The 13,311-nt window shown below is 37.7% G+C and overlaps 3 protein-coding genes across 3 annotated transcripts; 2 read left to right on the forward strand and 1 right to left on the reverse strand.

The window, feature by feature from the left end:
• Positions 1-611: 611 nt before the first annotated feature.
• On the reverse strand, positions 612-1,055 carry LOC110932241 (probable receptor-like protein kinase At1g30570). The gene has a single exon (XM_022175593.1). It carries the CDS (start codon positions 1,053-1,055, stop codon positions 612-614), a length of 444 nt encoding a protein of 147 aa, XP_022031285.1.
• A 2,259-nt stretch (positions 1,056-3,314) lies between these two features.
• LOC110932242 (receptor-like protein kinase HERK 1) lies at positions 3,315-4,378 on the forward strand. Its single transcript, XM_022175594.1, has 2 exons — positions 3,315-4,220; positions 4,367-4,378. The coding sequence occupies exons 1-2, from the start codon at positions 3,315-3,317 to the stop codon at positions 4,376-4,378; spliced, it is 918 nt and encodes a 305-aa protein (XP_022031286.1).
• Positions 4,379-9,815: 5,437 nt separating this feature from the next.
• Positions 9,816-10,821, forward strand: LOC110932243 (E3 ubiquitin-protein ligase MIEL1). Its single transcript, XM_022175595.1, has 3 exons — positions 9,816-9,928; positions 10,060-10,120; positions 10,162-10,821. Exons 1-3 carry the CDS (start codon positions 9,816-9,818, stop codon positions 10,819-10,821), a joined length of 834 nt encoding a protein of 277 aa, XP_022031287.1.
• The last annotated feature ends 2,490 nt before the right edge of the window (positions 10,822-13,311 follow it).

The raw sequence follows: 13,311 nt of genomic DNA on the forward strand, positions 1-13,311 counted from the left end.
TAAGTGAAGAGGATGAAGTCTCAAGAGAGGATCTCAAGAAGACAAACAGCCTGGGTAGCGGCCGACAGGATGCTGCAGTTGATGTGCACAAAGAAATGGAACCAAATCAAGTAGCATTTTATGCAGGTGTGAGGGACGACAACTGGAATCAAATGAAGAAACGAAAGAAATTCGATTTTAATCAAGCGAGATGGGCTGTTGAGGAAGCAAACCGAAGCGTGATCAAGCAAGCTCATAACATAACCAAAGTTTAAGGGGGTTATGTTAGAAATATTATTATTATTATTGTTAAACTTTAGTTATGTAATTTAATTATTAGAACCGATAAGTTATGTACTCGTTATTAGAACCGTTAAGATAGGATGATATGCGGATCGACGATAAGCGGGTGATCAAGCAGTTACCCGCCAAAAGTAACCGCCAAAATCTGTATGTTTAAATAATGTTTGCCGGGAACAATACCGGACCATCAAGACAATTTCTGTTACACAAATTGTCCACCCCTGTTAATCTTTCTTTCGATCCATAATTTTTTCTGCATTAACCATGTCTGCAACTCTAAACCATGTATCCGCTGCACATGGAAGTTCATATGATCAAGTTAATCTTGATCAGAATTTCCAACAGAGAACTCTTTGTTGAGTGCCCTTGTCATCATGTAGGTAGCTTAGCCCTATTGCAGCATCAAGGCATGCCTTGAGACGTTGGATCCACATGAAAGTAGTGGAACGTAAATGACGATCAAGGCTTCCATTAGATGCATGCTCATAAATAAGGATCTTTTCACCATCCTCGTCACAAAATCCCAGTAGAGAGATTAGATTTTCATGCGTGTAACGAGAAAGCATCATGATTTCTCTCCAGAACTCGGAGTTCCCTTGACCAAATTTGTTATCTAGACGCTTAAAAGCAACCATGCTTGAAAGTTCTCCTTGGTAAACCTTCCCAAAACCACCGGTTCCGATGACTTTTTTGTCATCAAAGTTGTCAGTGGCTGATTTGATCTCTTGAAGATGGATTCTAAGATGTTGAAACTCCTCCAAGAAAGCATCCATTATTGTTGTTTGTTGGGATAACAAATAATGAGAAAACTGAATTAAATATCTAAAGCAATTGCAGATGCAGTACTTGAATGGTGATGCTATTAATACCTCAAGTGGAATTGAGAAAGAACCAACAAAAAGGTGTCGCTGTGATGGTGACCGTACGGGCGTACGGTGGAATCCATGTTGATATAACTTATTTACTGGAAACCAGCCGAGTCGGTCCAAAAGCTACATGACCTGCGAGTGGTTCCTTTTGGTTTTTCTGGCCGAGTAGACTTTTCTGCCCAATAGTCAGCATATAATCCTTCATAGACTCGATACCAAATTTGTTGATGGTTTATTTAGTCTTAGTATTTCACTGGCCCAACAGGCTGTTTTTTATTGGGTCTCCCTTGACAATCTGGTTCTAGTCTAGCTAGAGGTGAACCAAAAAAAAAAAAAACCCGGTCCGGGGACCGAAACCGCCCAAACCGGTTCTGGTTTGGAACTGGTACAAGCTAAACCCGTTCGGTTTGTAATGCAAACCGTAGGTTTCACACCAGTCCCCCTCCCTCGCATCAAAAACCAACTGAGCCAGTTTTTACACAAACCGACCACCAAACCGATAAAAACCGATCAGTTTTATATAAAAGTATAATTTTATTATAAAAACATTATATAAAAATTTTTTACAAAGCGGTTTCTACACATACACATTAATGAAAATTAATAAAAGCTCAATTTTATATAATATTTTTTTAAATGTGCGTGCACAACTGGTTTACTTCGAATCTGAAGAAAAAAAGATTAAAACATACTGAGAATAGTGGAGAATTTAGAATGGACAAGCTGCACCAAAACAGAAACAAAGTTTCATTTTAGAAACCAACTTCCGGTCAGGTGTAAGAAAGAAACCAAATAGTGTTAGTAACAGTTGTAACAAATAGTGTGTTGGTGCAGTCTCGCCTTCGTCTAATGTCGAGTCCGGGTTGCGATGCGGATCTGGTCAAGCATGATGTCATCATGTTTAATGATGACATCATGTGACATCATCAAAATACTATGATCATCAACAACAGTAAACGACAAAGTGATTTTAGAATTGAAAGTGTGAAGTAGATGCTTTGTTGTGATTGGACCCTTGGATGGTCCAATGAACATTCACCAAACAAAGGTCCAATTATATGAAGTTCACAATATGACAAAAGGCTCAAAAGGTTCATTTGAATAGTCAACATGTTGAATCGCTTATGTGGAATCAAGATGAATCGCTTATTTGACATTATGTCGGATCGCTTTTACGGCATCAATATGGATCGCTTATTCAGTTATTGTATGAATCGCTTTTGTGGTCTGTCACATGAGCGATCCTAGTTTAGTATAAATAGGCTTGATGTTCATTTCATTTGTAACAACTTTCAGATCTGATACCGAGGTATTGCCGGTTTTTTTCCTTGTAATCGAAACGTTGTAAAATCAATATACAAGAGGATTTAAGTATGATACAAGCTGTGTACGCATCCGTTTCCTTGTTTCCGCCTCTGAAACGGAGTTGAGCTCTTCCGAACGACTCGTTTAGGTCGAAATCCGATCCTACATAGTGTTTTCCAGTAGTGGCAGTTTTTATAAAAAGCCACTGGCAATCAATAATATTATTTCTTATCAAAGATACATCTTCACTATATTAATTAGGAACCATTTTCAAAGAAGAAATTACAATTCCTGCTTTATATTCTTTTAAAAAGTCTGGGTCCTTAAGAGCACATGTTATTGATGTCAATCTGTCATCCTTTTCGCAGAGTGACGTATATATATATATTTATATTTCGTATATGATTGAGCCATGAAACTTTTTTTGATTTGATTATACAAGCTTCTGTATATAGTTTACTTAAGGGACCTGATTCAAACCGAGTGATCTGTTTGATAATAGCTTACTAAAAGCAGATTTTAGACTTGGAGCAGTCATGTTTTCTTCTTAGCTAGTTCAAAGGAAAGATATTAACTACCCAAGTTAGATTGTAGTATGCTATCCTTTGGTAGTAGTTGACTCATTCTATGGTGATGATAAATTGAAAGCTACATATCTATGTTCAAATGAGCATGATCCTTGCCTGTTCAAAAAGAAGACTGGATATGATATAACATATTGAATTTGTACTTATTTATTCAGTTCATTCGAGGCAAGATGGCATGGACAGAGGGAGCTACATATCATCTGTTAAATATCTCACCAGCTACTCAACAACTAAATATTTACAGGTGCTTTCCTGTTTTTGTTCATTCATAATGTTTGCCATAAAAGAATTCAAACACCATAGAATTGAACTTAGAGCTATTAAATTGGCCACCAACAACTTTGATGACAAAAACTACGTCGGGAAAGGTGGATTCGGGAAGGTGTACAAAGGAGAACTTGTCCATTCAGAGGTGCGGACCATGGTTGCTATAAAACGCTTAGATCGTGCATTTGGTCAAGGTGACACGGAGTTTTGGAAGGAGATCATGATGCTTTCCCTTTACAAACATGAAAATATTATTCCTCTCGTAGGTTTTTGTGATGAGAATGATGAGAAAATAATAGTGTACGAGTATGCATCCAACAAGAGTCTCGACTTGTACCTAAGCAACACTAATCTCACATGGATTCAACGCCTCAAGATATGTGTAGGGGCTGCTCGTGGGTTAGAGTACCTACATAATCTGAAGGGCACACAACATAGAATATTACATCGTGATATTAAGAGCTCCAACATCTTGTTGGATGAAAACTGGAAAGCCAAGATTTCAGATTTTGGTCTTTCCAAGCTTGGCCCCGCAAACCAAGAATACACATTTCTTGTGTCCCACGCAGTGGGCACTGTTGGATATTGTGATCCTCTATATGCAGAGTCGGGATTTTTGACAAAAGAATCAGATGTCTACTCTTTTGGTGTTGTGTTATTTGAAGTCCTGTGTGGGAGGTTGTGCATGAGTTACAAAGATAAGCATCAGCCCCTTGTGGGGCTGGCACGGCAAAGCTTTGAACAAAACAGACTCGATGAAATTATTTTTGATCATATAAAGGAACAAATAAATTTAGAGTCATTAAAAGTGTTTGCATCAATAGCATATAAATGTTTAAAAAGAGATCGTGAAGAACGACCAACAATGACCCAGATCGTGAAAGAGCTTGAAATTGCACTTGAAGCCCAGGTATGGTTTCTTACTTCTTTTATGTTTATTTTCCTACATCAATAACCAACAATTCCACACTTATATCTTCAGCAATCTGATAACTCTTAGCAGCGGAAGATTATCACTTGTCTGATAATCATTAACATCCGAACTGGATCTATTAGGTTTGGAAGTGAATTCCATATTAACCTTGATCATGAACACGATAATAAACGCACACACAAAACAGAACGGAAATAAACTGAAATGGATATTGTGAAAATATCTTGGTGTCGGCAAAGGTTGCCAGCAAATGTCTATTTATACACGAAGAGGTGTCGGTTGATATGGTGGTTATTCTTTGACGGGAATAACTGCCGGTTTGAACCGTTATTCATCAACCGTTATACCTCTTCTCTTATTTGCTACATATATACATAACATAAGTTTAATTATCCTAAGTACATTAAAACACATAATTAAGTTTATAATCTAATACACTCCCCTAAACTTAATTATGTTTAGAAGCATGTATGAGGACACTCCGGGTCGTTTTGCCTGCATCTTCTTCATCCCTTCCCAGCCTTGTGTTCCTCTCCGTTTGATCCGCAATAGTGCCTTGGATTTCATCATCTTGACTTCAGATTTTTTCAGATCCATCACCTTCTTCACTATCTCTTTCTCATACACTCTTGTCTGAGTATATTTAAACTTATAGTAATAAACTAAAACATTTAAATACGTTGCATACATCATCCTCATAAATTCCCATTTCATTACTAATCGTCCTTCTGTCGTGTAAAATCCTTCTTCTGTCACTAAAGCCTTCCTTTCTTTGTCGCTAAAGTGTATCACTGAGTCTGTATTTCTTTTCTGTCGATGCATGAATACATTCTCTAAAACAGAGTGTAGGTCCCTATTTCGGGATCAAAACCGTGATTTTCGTGATTATGTTCAAAGACGGAAGAGATTAGAGATGATAAACAAACAACTTTGTATTAATCCGGTAGTAAAACATTACAAGTCGGCCCGATTACATGATAACCGAACTAATACCAAAGGAGTATACATTCGGGGAGAGATCAAGTGGTGATCTCTCCCAGACACACACACTGAAGCTCACAGGGAACTCTCAAATGAGCTCCCCTATTCTCTCTTAGTCTTGCAAATGACAAAGTGTTGGTATTTATACCCAACACAGGTTGTATGGTCGAAGGATCTAACTGACTGATCGATAGATCATCTGTCGATCATCCAGCTATCGAAAGATACACATATACCTCGAAGGATGACATATCCTTCGAGGTCCATCTTCATCTATCGATGGATATCTTTCGAGCTCATCGAAGGATATACACAATCCTTCGATGCCTTATCCTTCGACACCAAACATTATACAACCATAATTTGTCTAGCAAAACCCACACGGTCAACCAAATAACCCTCTCGTTTGACCACTTCAAACGAGCGGGTCTATACACGTTTGTTTGACCGTTTCACTAACTATTACAAATTCAGCGTACAATAATAACTAATCTATTCGACAAGCATCGGACACAAAATCTGCATCAACAAATTCCCCCTTGTCCGTTGCTGTCGAATGCTGAAAATGCAACTGCAATCGATCTTCAGTCAAGTATTCATCTTCTCTGTTGTTAACAAATTCCCCCTTGACCGATGATCCAGGTAAGTAGTATCTTGATGCTCCGTGTATAATATTTCCCCCTCAAAGTACGCGTATCCGTGTTGAGTGTTGTGCAATTTCCTCAAAAGGCTCAATTGACCGATCTTCCGCTGATCTTCCAATACTCCAACCGGCATTTGATAAGGGTTCCATTCTTTAACAACTGCATCAAGTCTTGATCTTCAAGCATACTACATTGATAGAGATTTCTGGTGAACTGTCTTCTGTAAACCGTCTTTGTGGAATCGACCAAGTAATGCACTTTAATCTTCAGCATCAACACTCAGGAAAGTCAGCTAGACCAAGTGTATCCCTTGCAAGCTCAACCAAACGGCACGCTTAGTTGAACTACATCCAGATCTCATTGTCTCGCCTTTGTGAAGTTGACCACGTAATGCACTACGGATCTTCAGCATCAGTACTCAGGAAGTCAGCTTGACCAAGTACATCGTTTGCAAACTCAACGAATTGAGTTACCCCCAGATCCCTGTAAAATCCCAAAGAAACATCAAACCCAAAACCGAATCCTGCAGGTCTTCAGCCTTGAACTATCAACTTCCATAAAGATTCCCCAGGTCTTCAGTAAACAACGCTTTGAAACTACTGTCGACTTTAGATACCTGTATGTTTCCGTGCAAGACTCTTCACGCTGGCTGGAGAATTAATTAAAATCCTCAAATATGTGTCTGTGCAAAACATTCCACGCAGAACCGTTTGTATCACCAGAAAATCACAAACTCTACCACCTATGATTGCGTTTAGAAATTTATCGAAGAAATTCAACATATGAAAATTTTTATCCCCCCATTTCTTTGGTAAAATCTCTAAACCTTAACAGATTCTTTCCACTTCAAAGAAACTGTCGTCAAATGTTCACCAATTCCCTCCACTGAGCGGAACTGTCGTCAATCTTCATTGAATGTTCTCGGTTCCGAAAATTCACGAACATGACTTTCTTCTTTGCATATTCTAGTTGAATAAGAACGTCCCCTAGTACCCCGTATGATCCGACTTGTATCCCTCCAAAGACTTTGTGAACTCGTTAGGACCGGTATTGACATTCTAGGTTCATTCATTCGTTACCAAATGCGAGAATATGACAATAAACAAAAATATTTCTTCGTTGCATATTCTAGTTGATAAAGAAATTTCGCCTAGTACCCCGTAGGATCCGACTTGTATCCCTCCAAAGACTTTGTGAACTCGTTAGGGCCGGTATTGACGTTCTAGGTTCATACGTTCGTTTTCAAATGCGAGAATATGACAATAAACAAAATGCTTTCGAACATTTCCGAATAACCGGTAACAATCATAAATATTGACGTGCGGAAGTGAACATACCGTGTTGTTTTTGGCCCATAATAGTCACGTCACCATTTTTGACATTTTCATCGGTAACCGTGACTACCCCACATTTTTCAAAAAATCAAGTTTTCATCATCTCTTGTTTTCATCATTCCGCATCATCCCGCGCGCTCCCAAATTCGTACGAAATTGGCGTTGAAAAATAGAAGCACGGTTCAGATAATCTTCGTGAACACCCGACTCGACTCCCACTAGTAATTTGTTTACTCAAACAAATAAACTAATGAAAATCCAACATCCATAACAACTTGACTTTTAGATTAGCCCATCACTCTATTGGCCCATCATAGAAATCCAATTGTCACAAATGATATTGGCAACAATAATAAAAAATAATGAGGCCCAATTATCACTCATATATTTTAATTATGTCACCACCCCACTTCACAAGCTTGATGCAAGCCCAAATCCCATTCACTTGATTTATAAACAGCCCAATGGAATTTCGTGGCCCTAACTCATTGTAAGGCCTAACATCTCACTACACCAAAGAGATAAGGCAGACCCTAGACAAAAGAGTATCAGCCGACATCATCATCATCTACCTCTTCTCTGCGATAACCAAAGAACAAGAGCAGACAACTCAAACCCCAACCATGTGCGGACACCTACCTCTTTCTCTCTCCTGCGAAACATCTGGATCTTTCGGTTAACAAATCTCTCTGAAACATGCTTGATCCTTCGATCTGGATCCTTCGTTTAACATCCTGATCTTTCGATGTTCTTGATGATCTTTCGAAACCTGTCTGAGCTTTCAAAGTTGTTGATGATCTTCCGAAATCTACCTGATCTTTCGAAGTTGTAGGATAATCTTTCGATACAACGCATCCTTCGAAGTTGATGATCCTTCGAAAAAAGATGGAATGATCCTTCAAAGACATCAAGTTGACCTTTCGATTCTGTTGAGATGACCCTTCGAAGTCATCTGATCTTTCGAAGTGGTTAAGTTGACCCTTCGAATTCCTTTTGATCTTTCGAAAACTGAAGATGACCTTTCGATTCTCTTTGAACTTTCGAAAAACAACAACTGAATTTCTTTCATCTTTCGGGGTATGAAGATGTCAAGAACATCAAGAACACAGGAGGTTGTGTAAATCTGCAGATTGATGAAAACACTTTGTAGATAATTTTTGATGATGATAACTTGAGTACTTAGGTGAAAAACATAAAACCCAACCCTCGTTTCAGCAAAGATCTGAATATTCGGGTCCAGATCTGAGTTTTTCTTGATTTTCACCATTTTTACATCTTGAATAAAAGGCACAAAAATCACAGATCTAGAGCACATGTGACTTAGTAAACGGTTAGTTTTACTAAATCGGGCACCATGGCTCTGATACCAATTGTAGGTCCCTGTTTCGGGATCAAAACCGTGATTTTCGTGATTATGTTCAAAGACGGAAGAGATTAGAGATGATAAACAAACAACTTTGTATTAATCCGGTAGTAAAACATTACAAGTCGGCCCGATTACATGATAACCGAACTAATACCAAAGGAGTATACATTCGGGGAGAGATCAAGTGGTGATCTCTCCCAGACACACTGAAGCTCACAGGGAACTCTCAAATGAGCTCCCCTATTCTCTCTTAGTCTTGCAAATGACAAAGTGTTGGTATTTATACCCAACACAGGTTGTATGGTCGAAGGATCTAACTGACTGATCGATAGATCATCTGTCGATCATCCAGCTATCGAAAGATACACATATACCTCGAAGGATGACATATCCTTCGAGGTCCATCTTCATCTATCTATCAATGGATATCTTTCGAGCTCATCGAAGGATATACACAATCCTTCGATGCCTTATCCTTCGACACCAAACATTATACAACCATAATTTGTCTAGCAAAACCCACACGGTCAACCAAATAACCCTCTCGTTTGACCACTTCAAACGAGCGGGTCTATACACGTTTGTTTGACCGTTTCACTAACTATTACAAATTCAGCGTACAATAATAACTAATCTATTCGACAAGCATCGGACACAAAATCTGCATCAACACAGAGACTTGCAATTCATGATTGTTTTCTTCAGTTTCTTGTTCTCTAATTCTTGATTCATCTTCCTTCGAACGAACGTCTTCTTCGTCATCTGCACGTGTTGCGAATTTCATACTTGGTATTTCATCTTTTCCCCGTATGGTACTCTTGAATGGTTCCCCGTCTGCGTGAATACTACGGCCCATTCCATAGCCGTCTTCAACCCTTTCCCTTTCCGATCTTTGTCTTTCATTCACTTTATCGGAACCACGTTTGCATGACATCGTTTCCCGCTTCATTCTTGCAAACATTCGTGATCGCGGAGTTGTGCGATCGGGGTTGAATTCGTCTCCGTCTCCGTATCCTCTGTTTTGTTCTTCATCCGGTTGTGCCCGGAATCGTGTAATATCGATCGATTTTCTTCGATTTCCCACCGTGGCTCTGATACCACTTCTTAGGAGCGGAAGATTATCACTTGTCTGATAATCATTAACATCCGAACTGGATCTATTAGGTTTGGAAGTGAATTCCATATTAACCTTGATCATGAACACGATAATAAACGCACACACAAAACAGAACGGAAATAAACTGAAATGGATATTGTGAAAATATCTTGGTGTCGGCAAAGGTTGCCGGCAAATGTCTATTTATACACGAAGAGGTGTCGGTTGATATGGTGGTTATTCTTTGACGGGAATAACTGCCGGTTTGAACCGTTATTCATCAACCGTTATACCTCTTCTCTTATTTGCTACATATATACATAACATAAGTTTAATTATCCTAAGTACATTAAAACACATAATTAAGTTTATAATCTAATAATAACTCATGTAGTGACATAAATTTGCTTATCTCATCTGATGCACTCTCATCTAGATGCTCTAGCTCTATAAATGTAGATTATACTTGATAATCACACTTAATATATAAATATAGCTAGCACCAGATTACAATTTGGGAAAGTTGCTACACGGGTGTGAGCACTACAAGAGGCGATGCAAACTTCGTGCTCCTTGCTGTAACCAGTTATTTTCCTGCCGCCACTGCCACAACAATTACACGAGCTCGTTAAGCAACCCCAACGAAAGGCACAAAATGGTCTTAAAAGATGTTAAGCAAGTTGTATGTTTGATCTGTAACACCGAGCAACAGGTTTCTCATATTTGTGTTAACTGTGGGGTGAAAATGGGTGAATACTTTTGTGCAATTTGCAAGTTGTATGACGATGATATATCAAAGCAACAGTTTCATTGTCATGATTGCGGCGTATGCAGACTCCATGGTCGTGAAAACAACTATCATTGCCAGAAGTGTGGATGTTGCCTTCGTGTAGAGCTACGAGGTTCTCATGTTTGTTTGGAGAACGCTATTAAACGTGATTGTCCCGTATGTCATGACTATCTTTTTGAATCTGTTAAGCCAATAACAGCTATGTATTGTGGACATGCAGTGCACTTGGATTGCTACTCGGTGATGATGAGCAAAAATCAACCTCTTTGTCCCAATTGCTCAAAGTCCTCATTTTTCAGAGAGTTGTTTGAAACAATATTGATTATATTGGTATTATTGGCTGCTACATATGAATTTATATATTAAGTTGTTTGTGTGCGCAAGGTGCCTTTTGACTAATTAAAGTACTAAACCACACGGTGCCTTTTGAGGTTGATTTAAGTGGTAATCCACTAGTCACAGTTGTATCCTTTTTTTTTTTTTCTAACACAGGCTACAACAATCATTTTGACAACACTGGTAGCTAGTTTCCTCTTTTCCCTTTTGATCCGACCTCGTTTGTTAGGGGACGACAACCTAGAGGTAAATAAGAACTCACTAACGGATAGGAGTCTCGGGCAATTGATCAGTGGAATAAACGTTGGGAAGTGATAAGCACGCATTTAAAGTTTGCACCACCATCACTCTGAATATGCTTTCAAGGAACTAGGGTCCATCACCACGCATCTTTGTTCATTTCAACTTGCTTTTTACAACAAATTGAAAATGAAATTTATTTTGAAATGGGTGTCGCTTAACAAAGGTATGTTATTTATCAGAGGTTGAAGTTTTTCCATAAAAAACTAAGGCAAAACCCCGTCATAAACAGCTACAGTAAATACAATTCAATATAACTCATCAACACCCTTTAATTTTTATAACCTAATATAAGTCGCATTGCATCCAAATATAACACAAGACAAGGCCCTGCCCCCAAACATATCCCACTGCTCGCATATGAACAAAAATAAATCAATATAAGCTACAGTCAAATATGACTGACTCATCAACATCCGTCATTATACCCATTTTATCAAATGAATAAGGCTTAGGGTGTGGGGTCATGGTTGGGACATGATTTGCCATCTAGGAACATGAATGGAAGGCTACACCACCCCTTGCTTGATCTATCATGGTTTGTATGGATTAAACCATGGCAACCATGGTCCTCCTTTTCATTTTTCAACAAATCATTTCCTTTTTCTTTAGACAAAGATAAATTAAAATAAATAAGCGGCTAGTGATTTGGGTCATGACCACACCTTTAGGGTAGTGGTTTTGGATGGTGAATTAGAAGTGGGTTACATGGTACTGACGTACAGGGTCATAGTGGTGGGTCATGACCACACCCTATAGCCTAAACACACATGGGTGTATCTGTCTTCAAGGCATATGGATCATCGAGAAACCTTTAACCACAAGTCTAAATCTAAGGATGAGTGTTCTTAATTGTCGGAATTGAATATATATGCAAATGGTACAAAAATCTTTTAAGTGAAAGTGTTCTTGAATTGAATTGGTGAGAATGAAAGTTTACAAAAGGATTACATATATAGGGGAAAGTTTTTGTATAAATAATTTTAACATACTAAACATATAAATTGAAGGAAAACTCAAAAAGACAAGGTGACATTTTTGTAATTATCAATAACTATCAAAGTTACTCTACAAATATACCTAAAAAACCTAAAAAAAACCCTAACCCCCCTCACCCCAAAAATCTAAAAAAACCCTACCCCCCCCCCCCCCACACACACACACACACCCAAGCTAAAATGCTAAAAACTAAATCCTAAAAAAACCTAAAAAAAACACACACACACACACAAACAAATTATTTTATTTTATTTTTAACGTTTTTATTAAAAATCGCTACTTTTAGTAGCAGCAAAAAAATTTGTTTTTGCTAACAAAATATAGCGATTTTTTTATTAAAAAAATTGTGTTTTTTAGGTATTTTTGGTTGATTTCACATTTGTATAGTAACTTTGATAGTTGGTGGTAATTACAAAAATGTCACCTTGTCTTTTTGAGTTTTCCTTCAATTTATATATTTAGTATCTTAAGATTATTTGTATTTGATCTTTTGCCTACATATATACGGTATTCCATTTTGGAAACCGCCATTACTTATACTAACTGCAAATAATAACATATTAGAATGTTATTTGGGCCTCATTTTATATATATATATTTTTTAAATGACAAACTTATTTTATTCTCTGCTGCCTGTGGGACTTGAACCCAAAACCTCCTCATCTCCCAAAGTATTTAAATGCTTTGACTTTGCAAATGAAGCACCACCTCATTGATATTTCTCCATTTGTTAATTAATAATTACATAATATAAGTTTATATTGGGCTTAAAATATTATTTATTTTGTTAAAAGACATTTAGCTTGATAAACAAATGTAATTAACAACAAATTTATGTTAATCCGCGCGTTGCGGCGGGATGTTAATTATGATTGTCTTTAGTATCACTATATAAAATACGAAATTTCTTAAATTTATGCAAATCATACTTTTCATCTTGATTTTTGTTGGGGAAATTTCAGAAACCGGACGATCAGAGAGGCGTGTAGTCACTCTCATCAAATTATTTTGGTGGTTCACCCGAATAATTCAATCGGATACAACTCTGATTTCGAGAAATTGAACTAGTGTATGTTGTTTGTGTGAATTGATGAACCATTGTGACCAAAATTGTCTACGAAAATTGAGAGTTTTGGGGTGTAACTGCCCAATGGCAGTTAATCCAATTTTTGGACAAAACTGCCATTTAACTGTCATTTTCAAACATTTCGAAAATTTTTG

The sequence above is a fragment of the Helianthus annuus genome, chromosome 3 (assembly GCF_002127325.2).
Source record: "Helianthus annuus cultivar XRQ/B chromosome 3, HanXRQr2.0-SUNRISE, whole genome shotgun sequence".
Lineage (NCBI taxonomy): Eukaryota > Viridiplantae > Streptophyta > Magnoliopsida > Asterales > Asteraceae > Helianthus > Helianthus annuus.